This window comes from Dermacentor silvarum, chromosome 4, assembly GCF_013339745.2.
Source record: "Dermacentor silvarum isolate Dsil-2018 chromosome 4, BIME_Dsil_1.4, whole genome shotgun sequence".
NCBI classification, from domain to species: Eukaryota; Metazoa; Arthropoda; class Arachnida; order Ixodida; family Ixodidae; genus Dermacentor; species Dermacentor silvarum.
Genome location: NC_051157.2, coordinates 6482195 through 6502643, shown reverse-complemented (window position 1 = coordinate 6502643; position 20449 = coordinate 6482195). Strand labels below are relative to the sequence as shown.

The window sequence follows — 20449 nt, the reverse complement described above, 5'->3', positions numbered from 1 at the left end:
ACGGCGCCCTGTGCGGCCAGTGTGGCTCAAAAACCGAAATAAGTTACCATAATCCCATAGGAAGCGTCGGAAACATGTCTCAGCACGATTCATTAACTCAAATTAACTGCGCCAGGATGGCCGAGCTGTTTTTCGCTAACTGCGTCTTAAGTCTCGGTCCCGTGCCGTAAGCGTAATTGCGTCGTAGACTGTGAAACAAGATTTCTCACCTTGTCGTAGTCCAATAGTGCAGTGGTGTCTTGTCCCAGTGCAGAAGGAACGCAAGGATACGCCGAGAGCCCAATAAACCAGGCTACCTTAAAAAAAAAAAAAAAAAAAAAAGAAACCCGGGGACAGATGGGTCGCCGCGGGCGAGCGCTCAAACGCGCGCGCGGCCGCTCGCTGGCTTCGGGGGAGTGTCTGGCGGATGACGCATGTATCTGGCGCGTCATTGACCTGTGGCTAGGTAAGGCAAGGAAAATAAGTCGCAAAGCTTAAGTTCATTTATACGAAAACGTTTTAGTTTTCGCGGCAAAGAATTTAAAAACTAAATCAATGCCTGTTAGCTTAATTTCACTTCATTTTTTTTTTCGATGCTCACGGCAGCTAACGTTCGGCATCAAAAGTATAGCTTGACGTATGGTGACGTGTTTCCTCTTGCCAGTTTTTGCTGAGTGTCCCCTCTTGTTGAATTTCTTTCTCTATGCTCTGACGATCGCGACAGGGCACCGGACTGCGTCTCTAAAAGAAGCATGCAAACAATGTCTTTTACTGATCGGTCGTCGGGCGGCGCTGAAATAGTGGCACTATCACGCGCTTGTTTTTGTATTTCGCGGGATTTGTTTAAATGCAATTACAGGAAGTTCCATCAATGGTGCTTAGTTGCAAACACTTCAGTCGGTCATTTTTAAATGTGATCTACAACTTTCGTATTGGCACTTTCTTGGTTAAGCCAATATTTAAAGGTAATTAGTTTATACTAATGAATTGACTTTGCAAAACGAATAAAATACCGCAGACTAGGACACGCGATCCTCAACACCACTGAGTTGGTTTGAGCCTCCTAGTACACTCCGTCGTTTTTAAAACATTGACTACTTTTAGCTGGGACGCCCTGTATATGGAAGAATTATCGCAGTGCAAGAATAAAAAATAAAAAAAAAAGGTAATGACTCACGCGCAACAGCAGTATATCTTTCTTTTGTACGTACCACACCGTGTGCACACACAATAAACGCGTTTGCTACTTGTCAAGATATTGTTTTTTTTTTTTTTTGTTAATGCGATCGATGGCTCACTCAAATTAAGGTGGTAAAGCACCTCTTGATTGCGTTCTGCTGTCGAGAGGTTGTGTAGTCACACCTTGCTTGATGCTGTGTTTTCTCAAGCAGGAAGTCTAAGGTCAGCAGGATACCCAGAGCATGTTATGATAAGAGTTTCTGAGAAAGTCGTAAAACAGATTAAGGTACGGCGTCAAGTACAGAAGGAGGAAAGGGCTGTGGTTAGCGGTCGTACCGTATTTTCATCGTATGTCGCACGGTTTAAAGAGTGTCGGCACCCGATATGACGTCATGGTTGTGTTTTCTGCACCCCGCCAGTTGTCTAGCATCTTCCCACGTGTTCGAAGCAAAGTTGAGGGTGCTCTTAGCAAAAGTGCCTGCAATGTCAAGCACAAGTCACAGTCACCCGAGTGCAAAACAGGCATTGTAAATAAGCTGTCCTTATCGTGCGGACGGTTCTAAATAGGCCATTCAGAAAGGTACATATATGTCAGATTAAAGGAAAATGAAACTAGAAGAAAGAATAACGAATCGACTCACCTTAACCTGCACTGCCTGCATCAGGACCACCATCATCGCGAGACATATATAGAGAAACCTGCTTCATCATCAGTTTAACACACTCAGAAAGCACAAGACGGACGCATGGGCTATCCATCAACCACAGTAGAAGAAATACGCTATCTTGACAAGTGGCCAACGCGTTGATTCCGTGTGCACGCAGAGCGCCGTGGCATGTGCAAAGGTAAGATTTTCTGTTGTTGCGCACGAGTTTTATTGCGATAGCAATTATATGGACACTTGAACCGGATTTCTGCCGTCGGCGTCGCCGTCGTCGTCGCCGTCGTCGTCGCCGTCGCCGTCGCCGTGAGGTTCCCTATAGATAAAATCTTCGCCGCGCGCCGTATGCCCGAGAGGAAGCGTGCGGAGACGCGCGCTATCACGGAGAGCGAACGCACTCAATCTCCCACGCGCAAGCAAGGAAGCAGGAAGCCAGCGCCGGAGGGAGCTAGGGGGGGGGGGGGGGGGCGCACTTCTCTGCCAACAACCGCGCTCGTCGCTCGCTCGCACCGTCTCTTATCTCCACACGGCTCTGACCTTTAAATGCATTCGCCGCTCAGTTTCCGTTGAAGCGATAGACCGCACGTACCTTCGCCCGCTGCGGCGTATGCTTGCTGCCAGCGTTTTGACAGTCGTTGTCTGCTGTCATTCAGTGTGATCTCTTCGTGTTTGTGCGCGCTCACACCACGCTTGTTCATTCAGTTCGTAATAGTCGGGCCACATTTTCCAACGCACGCTACACACGCAATGCTGCCCGGATCGGCAGTGCAGCGCTACAGGTGTGTCCCTTCGCACGCGCTGCCCACGGGAAGCGCTTCTCATCAACACCACCGTTTCACACGCGCCTTCTCGTGGTCATCGAGTCTCTCTTCATGTCGGTCTACTTACGCCGCAGCACACCTGCTTACTTAATCAGCTCATGTTTACTACAATTCATATTGCTACCAAAGCCGCTCACCTTACTTCGTATGACATTGCTGTGTTGCTATCGCATTCATTGCTTCGCCCTTAGGGCGAAACTGTGACATTTTTTATTATTTTTTATTATTCTACTGTGATAATTCTTCCATATATATGTCGCTACATTTTCAATAAAATTTTCGTTGTGAGTTGAGCGCTTATGTCTTCCTCGCCCACGGTCTGCGTAAAAGTTGCGCTGTTCCTTTCCATCATGTATGCGTACCAACTCGTCCAAATTTCTGCTCTTATGAGCGTAGACCTCAGCGTAGCATGGCCGATGCCTCCTCCCGTAGACGAAGAAAGAACAGGTTTGAGCTATGTTATAGCAGGCCTGTATGAATTCCCATACTGCAAAGCAGCAGGAAAGATGGACGCGGCAAGTGCCACTGCTCGCGTACAGGCGCTTTTCTATGAATGCATCACTGTCACGACTCAGTCGTACTTTCATACAAAGCGTTGACGCAGTGCTGGCAGCGTTATGTCACTATGGTATTGAGAACGCCTCGCTATAACAAGTTACGGAAAGACTGCGCTCGCGTATGCTCTAGCTATAACATATCATTTGCTTCAAACATCTTTTACGTAAACACAAATGAAGGAGGAGTATGCTTCCGCAATAACAAACACGCCATAGTTACCGTAAGAGGAGACTCGGTAATCCAGTATAAATGAAAGCCAGGTGACGACACCGCTCTCAAGTTGTCGCACCAACCCCTCCGTGATGTCATCAATTTTGACAGCGTCTACACGTGTCTAGTTGGTTTGTTGGCAAAGAACAACTACGGTCCATTATAAAAGAACCAACAAACACCGTTTCTCCTCCCAAGCGGCCCGATAACGAGAGTGTGCTTTGAAATCCGTGATGCAACGGTCGATACCGGCGATGAAGGTTTAGGGCGAATAGGGAGAACGGAGAGCTTCCAGCTCATTTTGTCAGCCTTTTTCCATCAAAAGAGTTAAGCAAGAAGGAAGGGGGGAAATAAACTTTATTCAAGGTCCTGCAGGCCACGAGAGCTTTGGGAAGAACGCTTTACCGATCCCTAAACATTTAGCATCGCTCTTTAGTGTTCCTTAAAAGACGCGTGCGAGAAAATAGAAAGTCAGGAATTTCGATTAATTTATATCCGCACTAATTTTCCAGTTCACTTTAAAGATGTTTTAAACATTTCGGGCAACACATAGCCAGAACATATCATTTATTGAAGCCGATTATGACGTGTACGGCGATTTCATCGAATGACGTCCTACGGCATCGAATGCCACCGCGCAACTAATCTGTTACGGTCATTTCAGTGATCTTTGAGGGGATACACAAACCTGGAGTTGGTTGCGAGGACACACAAACCTGATACTCACCGACGCACTCGAGGTGCGAGTTGGAGCCTTCCTGCAGGGTGGTCGTCCGAGCGGGGCATGGGGCGCACGACTTTTGGCCGCTGAGCCCCTGGTAGGTGCCTTTCTCACATGACTTGCAGGGCTGCAGGCCGCTGAAGGAATGCGTTCCGGGTTTGCAGTATTCTGCACGATCGACAAACACGTACAGCAAACAAGGCGCACATGATGACGATTATTATTAAAGGTTGGCACATTTAAGAAAGAAAGGTAAACATTTTCGAACCAAGAAATAGTGATACTAGAAAGGTGGGACCACATCACCAATATGAGTCCAGAAAGGAAACATAAATGCTTGCTCTAGCGCGCCTGGCCTCTGAAACAAAGCCTAATTCAATTACTTCAGCGGGAAACCGCAAGTCGCGTTGCTTACTTCCTTTCCTTCTTCGAGGACCAGTGCGGATAGGAGGGAATATATTGCCGGATTTGCATTTTTTGCATAGGTTTGTCTAGTCGGTGTTTTTGAATTCAGAGCAATCTGAATGGGGGAAACGACTTCCGTGCTCGTATAATGGTATAAGCAGCGGTATAATATGGGAGGTGACCTGCGGTCAGAAAAGAATAAAAAGCGCTTACGCACGAATGGTGCACGAACACTGATTGGTTATGAAACACTGATGTGCGCCGTACGACATGCGGACTCACAGTCACGGTTCGTCGTCCAAATACGATTGCCAATTCGTTCACCTGTAGTAATATAGTTTTTCCTATTCAGAGTTGGGTAGAAAAAGTGAAAATGTGTAATACTAGCGGCAAAATCGACAGGACAAATTTAGGCTGCTGACAGGACAATTGTGGGCTGCTGCTACACAAATTAAACACCTCTTATTAAATAAATGACTAACTAACCAACTAACTAGAGGACATGCTAACTATTCAACGACACTTGGGCTTCGCAAGGCAGCACATCAAGATGATGGCGACCTTTCTTGGGCCGTTAATCGAGAGTGAAACCAACCCTTGCAGTCGGCCGCGCTAACGCTTCCGAAGGCCTCGGTCGTGGATCCAGGGGGACAGCGTTTGCATCGCGCCTGCTGGGGTTCGTCCTGGTACATTCCGAGCGGACAGGCTCGGCACGTCTCGAGGCCGTCCCTGGAGAACGTGCCGGGAGAGCAAGCAGCTGCGGGAAGAGTGGGCACATTAACAAACGAAGTTTATTGGACCTGATAACTGCGTTAGTGCGACGCCTATTGGGCCGTCTATGATAAGGATATAGATTTTGATGTCAACGGCTTTGTGCTACACGTCTGTGACAAGAGATGCGACGAATGCGCCTTGGTTTACTTATTTGCTTACCTACAGCGCCGAATGGATAGGCGTTACAGTAGCGGGCATAGTACAATTAACAATATACAAATAAAGGCAGTTTGAGGCCCTTCAGTCTCTTGCCGCATGACTTTCTAAATGATTTATGCGCACATTCTGCCATCCAGTAGAATAATTTTAAGGTTCCTGCCCTGGCGTCTTTCTGCTTCGTTTCTTGCCCCTTAGCTCTGGAAGTGCCTTGAATTTACGAGTTTCCACTAGCCCAGAGAGAGAAGGAAAGGCAGGCGACGTCCAGTTTGCCACCCTACTCGTGAAAAGTAAGGTGAAAGACAGCGATTCAGATTGGTCACGCGCACCCAACAAGGCGTCTACAGCCGGGCACTCATGTCTGTCGCCTTCAAGTGCGGCTTCCCGCGGCCTGATGAGCAGTGAAGCCTGGCTTCCAGGACCTCTGCTTCAGTAAAAGGCCGATTATGTAATCTGCTCAAGCGGGAACAGAGGAGTTGATGTCAATACTAATCTGCACGGAGTGCACAAGGGCGAGTAAGCCATTCCAATGCGATAGAAGTTTCAGTTAGTGAAGACCACAGAAGTGTTGCGTCATATCGTGAGAAATTTGGTGGTGACAGCAATGGTAATGATGAATCGAGGCTGTATAAGCAACGGTTGTAATTCCGCGGTGTATTCTAATGATTTAACTTAATATTACGCGCAAGATGGCGAATCTCTCTTGCAGCGTTCGCTCTTGATAATGGTATAAAGAATGTCGGCGCTAAAGTGTGCGCAAATCGGGCAGTGCCGTCGGCAAGGGGTTTATTAACGATGTACCAATAACCCGGCAGCCGGTGAAAAATTGTGCCCAGCTGTCTGCTTTCGGTGCTGTTCTTTATAGTAAAGTGGACTTGTAGCTCCTTTCGGCGCGTTTTTTTTTTTTTTTTTCGACGAGCGCGTCGCGTGCGAAACACAAAGACGGTGAAGATTCGCAGGCAGCGTGTCGACTCTTCATGCCGGGAATTCTACCGCGCAGCGCTACAAGAATACTGGGCTCACGCCTCGACCTGGATCACGGCATAATGTGGTGCCCAGCGCACAACGGACTGGATGGGAACGAAAGGACAGACCGCATAGTAACAACCGAGCGGCGACTAGAACCCTAGAGGAACCTCCGTCCGCAGTGCGCGACATAGTGGAAAATCAGAGAAGGGAGAGACGGCCATTCGGCCTTCCACACTCCAAACTAACCAGAATACAAGCGCGGGACTGGCGTCGCATCCAAACGAACACATACCCACACCTAAATATCCTATGCAAGATGCATCCGGCGCATTACACAGACAACTGGCCGTAGTGTGGAGCAAAACCCACGCTGGCTCACATAACGTGGAACTGTATGGCTAGGCCGGCAGATGTCAACTCACCCCTTCTAAGGCTGACAGACTTCGTACGGCAGTGGGAGGAACTGATAGCAAGCGAGGACTGGGAGAGCCAACTGGCCCTCCTGGACCAAGCTCAGCGAGCCGCTAGAGCCAGTGGGACCCTGGACTGAGGGCCCCACCCAGACCTGCCGTTAAACCTTTTACCTATTTAATAAAGTTTTTTTCTTCTCCTCCTCGTGCCGAGCCCGAAAACTGACATGCCGGCCAGGCAGGACGAATTTCTGGCCGAGCGCTGTTCTCGGCGGCAGCTGACGCACCGGAAGTGCAGCGGAGAGGCTGTTTGCCACACGATCGCGTGACCCGTAAACTTTCGCTGTCGACTGCACAAATTTCTACTGATGGCTCAACCACTCTCAACGACTCGGCCGAAGCCGTAGCTTTCCTAGCGAGAGCCACTGCCTTCAGTTTCAAGACAGATCCCCCCAGACGATATCGACGTGGCTGCGAAATTTGTAGCTCTTCGCGCTGGACAGCCTCGAAAATTGTCGCAATCTGCAACTCAAAGACAGCACTTGCAGCATTTTGTATCAGCTCAGCGGCACGAACAAATGATGTCCGAGATTAGAGTTTGTGCACTCCTTGGCGGAGAAAAGGACACATGTCACTTTTCACTTACAATCCATAGCGGCGTCACAGGATAACGAGCATGTCAATGACAATATTCGGTCAGCTGTTGACGATAGTGCACCAGAATCGATAACACTGTTACGAAGATGCAACAAGAAAACATCGCGGGTTTGCACGAGCCATTGCGTTTCCCCAAGTGTAACAGGCCAGATTTTCAAAAGTGCTGGCTGCGTCACCTAGACTCTTGGCTCCGCCTACGAATCCCATCTGGAATCTACCGATGGGATGTAACCCTGCTTAGTCGGCTAAGGCTAATGGTAGCCTTCACAAAACAGTTTGCCTTCCGTGCTGGAATGGCCAGCAACACTACGTGCGCGGCCGCTGCGCTGCGTGCGGTCGCGAGGGAACCCTGGACGCGATCCTCGTAAGTGCCGCCGATACCGAGCCGCAACAGCGCGAGCTCGCGTTGGTGACATACTAATCTAAGAAACATTTTGGATTGCCGACCTCATCAGCTTGCGCAGCAGAGGGCGATGAACGCGTTGTCGCAGTTCCTAAAGGAACACCAACAGCAAATATTACGTAAACGTAGAGTGTTAAAATACCATTCCAGAAACCTCGCAGCGCTTGTTTCGTGTCAAGAAAAGACTTGGTTGCGAGAAAATCACGTCTGAAGAGTCCGCATACCTGTAAGCGCAATTCAAATCGCCGCCACCGAACGAGGAGTGGTGACATTGCATACGCCATCACCACCCTTTACTGCCGTCGGTGAGTAAAACGGAGCCTGACGGACGGGGCTACGGTTTTTTGCGCAATGCACAAGCGCTCGGTCATGTAGAAACCGAGCCAAGACAAAGCGTTGGTATGCCGCTCTTGAAGTGGCGTGGACCGTTCGGGCATCCCGGGACATCACATGGACGTTGGCGTCATTGTCAAGAAATGGAATAGAACTGGACAAGACGCATTTTCTTTCTTCCTATAATGCAATGCCACGCTCTTTGCAATACAAGTGGTTCTGTGCTAGTGATAGAAGTATAGATTGAGGAGCGCTAACGTCATCGGGTTAGCATTTGAATTTCCCGGGTGAGTCTCAAATGGTGCACTGCATTTACCTCAACTTCTGGATTACTAAAGCTTTGTGCGCGGTAATTTGACACCTTAGACGTTATAGAGCATTACCGTATGACTTTAGATTGACCTAATATTCGCCTTTAGTGTCCTTTTGAGGGCAACGACTCTCCAATTTATTCGTCGCTGCGTGTAGGTTGCAAGTCGTGTCCGACATTGACTGGCTTTTGTGTGTATTCCAACTTCCCACTCGTCGGTGGCGCCATGGAGAAAGGAATGAAAAGACACCTGGCCAAGGCGCTGTTCCTTAAACTCAGTGCAGGAGTTGTCTTGCGTCGCGCTAGCATGTCGCACCCTCGCAGAGTTATACAACACCGTCCGAGGAGTCAAAACGCTACGCTTACCCTCGCTATCGCTGTAAATGCTTCGCGCTTTGGACGAAACAGCCAATTTATATTGTCCACAGTTATTTCCTGCATGCAATAAGTAGGCCACACCCAGAATTACATCCTTCCCCATTGTGTCAGACATACCACCCTGACATGTTCCTTACTTGCTTGGGCCTTTGACAGTTTCATTTCTCAGAAATGTTACAGCCTGGTTACAGCCCTCCCAGCCTCCAATAATTGGTCCCTATCTCTAAGGTCTGCGCAAAGACTTCCTTATTAGCATGCGGCGCGCAGCTCACGCTTGCAGTCGTCGATGCTTGTGCTCTTGGGAGTCGCGGTAGAAGCACTGCCAGGGCACGGCTTACAGGACAGGGCGCCCTCCTCGTCCTGGTAGCTGCCCGCGGGACACGGAGAGCACCGGCCTTCGCTTTGCTCATGGAAAGTGCCTCTGGGGCACTTGGCTGCAAAGAAGGGAGAGTGGTTAGACAACACTGCGTTTACTGTGCTCCCTCGTAGTCGACACAGTGGGCGGGCCCCTTCGGGTATTAAACAAAAAGGGCCATCCCTCAACTTTCGACGCTAGTGCGATATGCATTGAAGCAGTAGCCACACCAGCCCCCGCACACTCTCAAGTTCCAGCGATCGCCACACAGGGCGAAAAATCAACCGCGGCGAGTTCCAGCATGAAGCGCGCAAGTGGAGCTACTGTAATTGGGTCACATATTTTAATTTGTACTTTTTTTTCTGCTAGGGGCGCTCAACGCGGTTAAATATTTAGTCTATAAATGTACATATAATACCCGAAAAATATGGGTATAACGTGCCATTTTTTACAAAGTAAGCAGTCTATTGTTTTTATTGGACTTCTGTTATTAAAGTCCGTGCTTTATTACTTGAATAAAGGTTTTGAGGCCTCACTGACGTGTGATAAGCAGCAGCCCACTGGTATCAGTTGCAGTCCGTGCCGTTTGTCGATTCATATTGTACGGCGGTAATATTTGCGAACGGGGTGGTCGTTTACTTTGAGCAGCATCACGAAGGTTCGTTTTAATTAGATATCAATAATATCTCAGCCAGCTTATGGGGCCAAGATTCGATAGCTACCACCAAGCGAACGTGTTTAAAGATGGTGAACTTTATCAGCTGCGGCGTTTCACTGGCATAACGGCTGCATGCACGGCTTCCGCCTTTAGTGATCTGCCGCGTCTGGCCGCGTAATGACGTGTTGCTTGTAAAAAAAAAAAAAAAAATGTGCTAGCCAGCGCGAAAATTCATCGCTGGAACCGAGCATAATCTGCTTGAAGAATACACCACGAAAGCGGATTAACCTTGCAACCCTGGGCGTGTGCGCCGGTGAGTAAAAAAGCAGTGCTTCGCATTTTAACATTGAATTTCCTTGCTTGCGAGGCGGATAAAGCAGATTGCTGTAGTAATTTCTTAAAACTGGAAAATAGTAATAATTATGAAGTTATTGCTTTTCAAAAGCAATTCAAACGAGGCTTCTTGCTGTTTTTCCGCGTTGCTAAATTTCCTAACATGGAGTACAGTATAAATATTAAACAGGTTTAGTTGTCCTGCATAAATGATACACTGCGATAAGTTCTCTGCACATTAGTAGTAAATGTACTTCCAGTAATACAGTCGGATTAATTGCATTTGAGACATAATAAAATAACTGTGTTTATTACTAGTATCTGGCAGGAACAATTGTCATCTAATCGAGGCTTGATTAAACACAGCCCACACAAGGACACCATTGAAAGAAATGTGCACTCAAAACAGAGTTGTGTGTGTGTGGGCTTCTCTGTCATGGGGCGTTTTGTGCACTGTTCTTTGTCATACATGAATCACAAACTCACCCACACTTCCACCATAGTAATTGAGGCTCTTTTTTCTTTTGACTCCAGCCTCCAAGACGCTGCTCATATTTGGACTCGTCCCTTTGGACTCTATTGTCTCTGGGCGTACAAGTCAACAGCGAACGTGTTACCACTGGAAGTAACGTTAGGGGCCAGAATCCTCACAGGGTATGTTTCTGAACACTTCAACTAGAACCGTGATTTGTTCATTTATTGGAGTAACCTTTATTTCACCATTTTTTGCTTGCATGTTTGTCATGGCTTCATCATTTCTGTTTTCAGGAAGACGGACAAAAGAGAGATTATTGGTCTGCAAGCTTCCCACGCCCGATTCATAAGAAGTGCAATGGTCACCATAATTAATCCGGAGCCCTCCACTACGGCCTGCCTCATAATCAGAACTGGTTTTGGCACGTAAAACCCCAGAAAGAAGAAGAAGAACCATAATGACAACAGGTCCTCTTGAACTACGTGCCTCACCATGAAATGTTCGCAAGTTTACCACATAGGGAGGTGTGAGCTCAATCAGGAAAGCAGCAACCTACGGTTTTATATCGTGCCGAGCGGGAATGCAAAAATTTTACATACAAGCTTACTTGCTTTTAAGGGTATTTTATGACTATCGGAGAAGTAACATTTTGAGTCCGAACTTGTCTTTTTTTCCTAGTCATTGTAGCAATGACGACCAGAACAGAAACCCTGTAGCAAGCTCCTACTTGCTAATGCACAAACTTTGTCATCTGCTCTTTGCCAAATCAGCTTGACAGCCATTACCACCAATTATCGCATGCTCCCTCACAACGATAATTTGTTACATGAAAATGCTAAGAATTTTAAACGATCAAAAGCGCTCAGTGCAATTTTAATGCAATTTTAAAGAAATGATACTTCATGTTGACTGAAATTCTAGCAGTCAGTCTTCATTTTATTATTTTATTTTTTATATACCCTCAGGGCCACATGGCATTGAGGAGGGGAGTGGTTACAAAGTAGTAGCGTAAAACAAACAAGTGCAGTGAGTTCTGGTAACATAACGATTCTCCTGATCATAAATGTTAGCTAAGGTTTTGCAAAAACGTTTGTTATCTGTGATGGCTACGATACTTGATGGTTACATTTCTGGGGTGTACGGGGGATGAAAGATTGAAAGAAAGACTTCGTATCACACGAATCAATTCCTACCTTACTGCGATGATCGGCGCGGTTTGAAATGTGCTGAGGCTGCGATATGAAGTCGTCGTGCAGTGTGAAACATTTTATGAAATAGCAAAAGACGGGCGACTTTGCTGCGAATAGCTAGTGGAATAAGTGCTAGGTTAGTTTTCATTGAGGTTATACTTGCGGTACGCTTATAACTAGAAATAATGAAACGAGTAGAGTTATTTTGTACTAGTTCAAGTGAAGTAATAAGATTAACGCGACTGGGATCCCGTATTGCAGGTGCATATTCAAATTTCGAGCGAATTAGTCTTGTAAAACTGTAGTTCTAAAGTAGACGGTGCTTTGGAAAAGTTGCGCCGTAAGTACCCGAGCATATGATTAGCATTGCTAATGACGTACTCTATATTAATGGTCTAATTTAAGTTATTTGTAACGTGTACACTAAGATATTTATATGACATGACAAAATCTAAGGGAACGTTAACATGGCAAGTGCTAGGATTAGAATAAGATCTGGAAATGCAGCATTATTTTACATTTGTTTACTACAAGAGGATCATATACAGTTTGCATGAAATCAATAACTACGTTAGCCCTGCACCATCAGAGATATCTAGAAAAGGCACGCTCACACAACCGGCCAGCCTATTTCACACTTCACAAACTTGAGAAATCACTAAAAACAAATTTTCTTTCTCTTCAAACAGCAGATGACAAACCTGAGCACAGTGCGCTCCAAACAAGATTTTGAAATGTACTCGCAGAATAAGTTCGGATCAGTTTTCCGTGCTCACGTTGGTTTCGACAGGAATTCAGGGCGCAGGCTCCTTTCCCAAGCGCATCACCCCAGAAGAAAGCCGAACGTCCAGGATTCAGCGAATCAACAGTGGACGAGCAAGGGAAACCTCAATGTGGGAACTTGTCTTCGTCTCGGCCCTCACATATATGTTTGCTTGGTGAAACGTTGGCTCCAAGCTGAGGTTCCCCAGCTCACCTCTGTTACTAAACTGAAGTGTTCATCTCCTTGCAACCTCTTTGCCTTGTTTGAATACATATACCGAGGTTCTTTTTCAACATAAAACCTCAAGTTGCATTTTCCAAGGATCTGTGAGCACTAATTGGGCTTGCTTATATGTTTATTTAGTGTCCTTGTTTACTCGCACAATATTTCCAGAAGTCCTTGTAAGCACTGTTGTCTCCATAACGTTCCTCGGTTTCCTTACGAGTACTCCGCTTGTGTCAAAGCCTTTACAGCCGCACCCTAACACTAAATGTGCAGCAGAAATATCAAGAGCAGACAATATGTGATGTAAAATTTAGCATAACGTTCCCCCCTACACTTCTTGCTTCTCGCCAATGTGTTATGAAAACAACGGAACATTGCAGCTCGAGCTTATCTTGCTGACAGTGCATCATTGCCAAGCAATTTTTGTTTCTTTCTTTAAACCAGCTAAGATCGTCGAACGCAGACAATATGCGTATAGTATGAAACACTTCAAGCAGCACTGTACGCAATTAAAGTACGAGGGTAGCTCAGCATAAATATCGCTGCCTGAAGCTTCGTTCTCCCTGCTTTAGTGGCACGCCCGAACACGATGAGAAAACTTCGCTCGATTTCTGCCTTGGATCCCATTAAATGGATGGCTATCTGTGTTTCTGTATGTTGTAAACTCAGTGACGGACATTAGGTCCACCTGATCTGTACGAAAATTGTGAGCATGCACTGCTTCATTGAGCGTTGACAATAAACCATATAAGCCTACTTGTTTGAAGTGTTTTATTGTCAGTTGAGGCCTCTCCGTCACCTGGCGACATAATAAAGATATCTGTAGTCATGTTAGAGTACCGTACACACGAATAGCGCCCCGAAAGCGGTAACAAAACGCCCGAAACAAGCGAGCGGGCAGGGCGACAGTCCCCACCAACCGCTACCACAGTCGGTAATATTGCTCATACGTAATGATGACATTAGTTTTGATTTTGCCAGCGCCATCTCTCGGTCGCATACTTTAGTTCACGACGCCACCGCTACTCTTATTTCGGTGTGAAAGGTACAGTTTCCCTTCTCTAAGTTTATATAGATGTTATGTGGCCACACACCGTATAGCAACCGCCGAAACGCATATTGTGTGCTGCAGTCGGGCCACTCTTTCGCGCTGCCCACTTGCGTTACCTAGGGTGCTTGGATACGAAGCCCGGCTTTCAAGGTAGGAAGGCGTCTTTAGGGTGGCGCTGGCATCGAGGCACCCTAAGAGTGCTTCGATAGCTGCGCCACCGTCCAGGTTGGGAATACCCTTTGACGCAATTCTCGCCGCCTTTTCAAAGCGCCGGCACCACATTAGTTCTCTCTGGCGCGGTCGTGTGTTGCTGTTGCCTTTTGTCGGACGCCTTTCTTCAGCGTGTTTTCGGCTACCCTTGTTTTTTTTTTGTTTTTTTTTTTGAGCGTGCGTGCTTTTGTGTGTGTGTGTGTTCCATACGGTATAGGTACAGCTTATCCTTTACTTTTACACCAAACGAACCTCTGAATATTGGTTGAGTGGTTGTCGAGAAAATTTATTTTTCTCTGCACATGTATTTATAGGCCGGATGTCCTGAATAAATCTTGCTCTGAAATGTTTAATTTCTGAAGCGTGTTCAGGCAGTTGAAGAAGAAGCCAAGACATAATCCGCAGTAAGCGGACTGGGGAGGGGAGGGGAAGACGATAATAAAGAAGTTAGAAATGGCGACATGAAGAGTTTTCTGTCTGTTCGTTATGTGCGGGCTTGTTACATAATTTGGCGCAGCCGGCGACAAGAACCAATATGTGAGAGACTTTCTTTGTGGACAACCGCAAAAGCTCTGTGGTATTCCTGAAATATCAAGTCGAGGCCGAAGCCGCCAATGACCGTGCCAAACACATCACTAGAGCTGAGCTTCTGAATCTCATTCTGGATGAAGCCTCAGTGTCGTCAGAGGAACTGTTGGAGCGAGATTCCGTGAAAGTAAATATTCCTGCTGCTTCTGTTCAACAAGCTGGCGTTGACACCGCTAGAAAAATCTTTCATGCTCCGGCAAATTCCATGTGGCGAGCTACCGACAGTTTTTCGAGCCATATCAATTTAGCAACAGCAGATTTCGCAGCATAGCTATATTATTAAGAATCTGGTTTCTGCTTTAACCAAGCGGGTAAGCTATTCATCACAAGTAGCACGTCCTGAAACGTTCCACGGCGCATCCGACAGTCTAGAAGGGTGGACAGCTTTCTATGAACAAGCTAAGAAGACCAATGGATGGCTGTCTGATGAAGACCGAGTGATAAATGGGCGGCCATCCCTTAGCAGGATAGCAAGAAAGTGGCACGAGTGGCGACTTTCACAACGAGAGCCTGAAGCTCGGTTTAAATGAGAGTAGAGTTTCATTCTGAATTTCAGCTAAAATCCCGTTAGGCGGTGGCATGAAACAATATTCTACCATTTGAAGTCAGCACGCCACTCGAGTATTTTCTGAAGAAACGGCGACTTCTTCGCCTCGCTGAACCTGGACTATCGCTGTCATCACTTTTTGCGCTTATCATCCACGGCTTAGCTTCGGATTTGCAACGGCAGGTTCTGGCAAACGATTCGAAAACGCTCGAAGAGCTCTTGGAGCTACTAAAACTAATTCCGAATTCCTGGACTGAACGAAGCGACAAGATTAAACAAGACTTTACAGGGACGCCAAGCGTCAGTCGTTGGACGAGAAGTGTCCGTCGCTGTTGGAAGGTGTCAGATCTAACTATGGTGTAAGCATCGCATGACCTATAACTCCCGTACAAAAACCCACAGAGTCAAGAGATGAAGAGCAGGAAGAAGCAGAGGAAAATTCTAAACATGTCTCTACAGCGAATGAGTCCTTCCAACTTGTGTCATCGAGTTTATTGCATGTGCAAACTCGAAGTGAACGGTGAGATTATGCGAGCTCTTGTAGGCAGAAGAGCTTCGGTATTATAAAAAAATTCACCCACGATTACCATACTCCCTAATGCGAAATTTGAGCGCAGCTGTATACGTGTTTTCATTTCGCGATGTATTGGCTGGCGCGGGCAATCTGTCTCGTGCCGCAAACGGAGCTAAGTGACTGCCTCGCTAATCGGAAGATCGCGAGAGGCAGCGCGTGGGTGACGCGTGGGCGCGATTCACAGCAGCCGCCGCAGACAGACCTCGGCTCATGCATGCAGTGGTTTGTTTCCATATATGGCATCTGTGGCATCATCGGTGAACGGACGACGCGCGCTACTCTGGCGTCATCTCGTAGCAATCGTCGCCGCAGTGCCCGTCCTTGCGCGGCACTACGCTTGTCTTCTCACGTTTTCGCCATACCCTCCTCCTCCGCTTTCATCCTCGCGCTCTCTTCGCTATCTTTCATGGCCCGCTACGCTCCGCGTTCGCTCTTTCATCCTTCGTTGTGCTCGCTTGCTCGGTTACACCAAGGGACGACGCCGACACGAAACGCAGGAACGGGTGCCTAAGAGCTGCGCTGTAAAGGAAGCAGAGCCAAAGCAGAGAACACATTTACAGGAAAAGCAGTCATTGCGTGAGACTATACGACTGGCGTTAGAAGGAGCACTGTGAATGGATGCGCCGAAAACTTAAGTACCAGTTACGATCTTCAGAAATATTGGCACTAGTTATAGAAGGCATTAAGTATGACTCTCCCGGCCAGAGATGAAGTTGCTCAAGCTTAACATACACTGGGATGAAACTGTGTCGGTGAGCCAAGATGTGCATGGGCTGCAACCTGTGGGAAAGGAGAAAGAATTTCACATTGTGAAGGAAGAAGATGATATTCCTATAATATATCCTGAATTATACTGTTGCGGAGGCTATCCTCCAGGTACTACGAAGTTTGAAGTTCCGTTTAAATTACATGACATAACTGTTGTGCGGAAGAAACCCTACAACTTCACCAGAGAAAAGAAAGCATGGCTGAAAGAAAAGCTTGCGAAGATGTTGGACGCAGATATTATCCGTCCGTCCGTTTCACCATATGCATCGCCGATAGCGATAGAACCCAATAAGGATGGAAGTGGAAGTCTACGGACTGTAGAGCAATTACCAACCAGACACAGCTCATTCCATTCCCTATATATGCCCAAGTATTGACGACACAGGTGGATGTACTTGGTTTTCTAGGATATACTAATTAAGGAGTACAGACTTATGGGGCTGCCATGTGCGACCCTTGACGATTGCCTTTTTCCAAGGGAGAGCGCTGCAAGACGTGACCAGGCCCATCGAGCCCTGCTAAGTTTTCTGAAGGACACTGACTTGGCCTCCCGTTTATAGACGTTATTTCTATTTTTGTTTTGTTTTGTTTTTGTTTTGTTCTGTCTGTGTCTCCGTCATTTCTTTATTTCCTCTTTTCTTTTCTCATATTTTCATTTCCTCTATTCCCTCCTCCTGTAGGAGTAGGCAGGCGTTGTGCCCCTCTCGGTGGCAGTTGTCAGCTTGCTCCCTCCTTAATCCCTTTGTGTCCTTGTGTGTATATGTGCACAAATCAAATAATAATAATAATACCTTTGTTAAGGCTTTTGACCAGTACCACTTCAAGAGGATACGAAGCAGTATACGGCTTTCATAACTCCGTTTGACATCTACGAATACAACTGCCTCCCCTTTGGATGGAAGAACTCGCCCAGCTGGTTTAGGAAATTATGAATATGGTTATGGACCCGTTCATTGGCCGCTTTTGCAATGTCTACGTAGACGGTATTGGTGTGTACTCTAAAAGCGAGTGTCTCCATGAACAACAACTTACACATGTCCTCGCAGCTTTGTCAGAAGCCAACCTAAAGGTCAATTTTAAGAAAACGAAAATTTTCAAGAACAAGATAACTTTCATGGGTAGAGTACTGGATGGCACTACGAAGAACGCAAAGTTCTTCGTACTTTCGCAGCGTACGAAAAGGTTAACATGGCCCCGGACGAAAGATGACACGAAACGATATGTGCAGCCATGTAACAAATGCCAGGTGAATAAAGTAAAGTTTAAACAACCGACTCAACAGATGATATTACCGAAGCACTCGAGCGCGCCATTTAAATTTATTCACATGGACTTCGCTGAACACTGAAAAAAATCAGAAGGCGTCAAGAAAACGCGAGCATTCCTATTGTGTGTGGATGAGTGCACCAGGATGGCGGCACCAAAATCGGAGAAGGAGGACGCCAACAGTGTGATCTCCTTTTTAAGCCGAAAGATGTTTGACAACGTGAAAGAACTTAGTGTCGTGTTCCGGGGCTTCCGTGAACGAAAGAGGCAGAGTGTACTTGAAACATGCTTATTGCATGGCGGCAACTTAACGTAGCAGAATGACAGCCAAGGAATACAAAGGACAAAATGCACACCCCAGCCTTGCGGCCAGCGATTATATACACATAGTGGGCGAGGGTGATGTGATCGCGATAAGGGCCGCGTGACAGAAAGGGAAACGCTATTATGCAAGTACACGTGTACAGATATGCGACAATTACTGTCAGACATTGGACCTGACTTTCGGAGCCATCAACTTAAGGAACTGGCCGAGCGACGTGGAGTTGTGCTCCGATTAACAGCACCATATCACCCAGCAGCTAATAGCTGAACGAGCGAATAGCTGAGCGAGCTATTCGTCACATCAAACAGTACATAAATACGTATACAACGTATACATACAGACTTCCCAGGTGGATGGAAGTGCTGCCTGGAAGCGGCGATTGCTTACCCTAACCACTTCTATACAACAGCTCTGGGATGCACACCGCTCTTTGCTGCTACTGGGAACCCAACTTATTAGAGCGCAGCTCTTAGGCGCCCGTTCATGCATTGAGCGTCGGCTTTGCAATACCTCGTAACCGAGCGAACGAGCACAGTGAAAGATGACAGCGAACGCGGAGGGCAGCGGCAGATGAAAGAAATGCGCGCGAGGAGGAAAGTGGAGGAGGTGGAGGCTACCGTGAAAGCATGAGATCAGAGCGGAGGAGGTGCGAAGGGGAGACGGCCTGCGCATTCGCTGGGTTGCCGGCGGCCACCATGGAGGTAGGAAAGGAGGGAGCGTCACGTGATTGCCTCAGCAAACCAACCTCCTCTGAAGAAGATTGTTTGGTACGTGGTAACGATGAGTGGCGCCTGCCGTCAAAGGCATGGATGCACCTAGGAAGATAACGCGTGAGTTTCTGATGTCGCGGGCGTCGTTCTTCGCTCCACATGCGTTGCCTTGAAACGTGGAGAAAGACTGGGGAGCCAGGGACATAATTTTCAAAGCATTATACTTAGGCTTACCACCGCAGTTAGTCAGCCTTCTCACCTCGAAACCCGTCCAGAGTATGCCCGAGAGTGGTTTATTGTTTCGTCAAATGAACTGTTCTGTACCTTAAACTGCGGTGCATATTTCCTTGCTATGTTTTATTGCGATAGCAATTATATGGACACTTCTACCGGATTTCTGCCGTCGCCGTCGTCGTCGCCGTCGCCGTGAGGTTCCCTATAGATAAAATCTTCGCCGCGTGCCGTATGCCTGAGCGGAAGCGTGCGGGGACGCGCGCTATCACGGAGAGCGAACGCACTCAATCACCCACGCGCAAGCAAGGAAGCGGGAAGCCAGCGCCGGAGGGAGCGCGGGGGGTGGGGCACTTCTACGCTGCCAACAACCGCGCTCGTCGCTCGTCCGCACCGTCTCTTATCTCCACACGGCTCTGACCTTTATGCGCCGTGCATTCGCCGCTCAGTTTCCGTTGAAGCGATAGACCGCACGTACCTTCGCCCGCTGCTGCGGCGTATATATGCGCTTGCTGCCAGCGTTTTGACAGTCGTTGTCTGCAGTCATTCAGTGTGATCTATTCATGTTTGTTTGTGCGCGCTCACACCACGCTTGTTCAATCAGTTAGTAATAGTCGGGCCACATTTCCCAACGCACGCTACACATGCAATGCTGCCCGGGTCGGCAGCGCAGCGCTACAGGTGTGTCCCTTCGCACGCGCTGCTCACGGGAAGCGCTTCTCATCAACACCACCGTTTCACACGCGCCTCCTCGTGGTCATCGAGTCTCTCTTCATGTCGGTCTACTTACGCCGCAGCACACCTGCTTACTTAATCAGCTCATGTTTACTACAATTCATATTGCTACCAAAGCCGCTCCCCTTACTTCGTATGACATTGCTGTGTTGCTATCGCATTCATTGCTTCGCCCTTAGGGCGAAACTGTGACATTTATTTTGTTCCGCTGTCTTGCACACACACACACACACACACACACACACACACACACACACACACACACACACACACACACACACACACACACACACACACACACACACACACACACACACACACACACACACACACACACACACACATATATATATATATATATATATATATATAGGATAAGACGCGATGTTTCGCGGGATTGTTATTTGTCGCGTGTTTGCTTAGTAATAGGTTCTGCTGTGCGTCTTTCAATGTGAAATAAATTAATAGCATTAGCATGCACTTTATAGGCCGAAGTCGTCGCCTTTCCTTGAAGTTTACG

At 47.4% G+C, this 20449-nt stretch overlaps 1 protein-coding gene across 1 annotated transcript in view; it reads right to left on the bottom strand.

Annotated features, from left to right (window-relative positions):
* Positions 1–20449, bottom strand: part of LOC119449364 (sushi, von Willebrand factor type A, EGF and pentraxin domain-containing protein 1) — a 128432-nt gene that overhangs the window by 4350 nt on the left and 103633 nt on the right. The window contains exons 16-18 of the mRNA XM_037712536.2: positions 9198–9359; positions 5131–5292; positions 4137–4298 (exon numbers count right to left, since the gene is read on the bottom strand). Of these exons, the coding sequence (XP_037568464.1) occupies positions 4137–4298; positions 5131–5292; positions 9198–9359 (486 nt within the window). The remainder of the gene's footprint in view (positions 1–4136; positions 4299–5130; positions 5293–9197; positions 9360–20449) is intronic.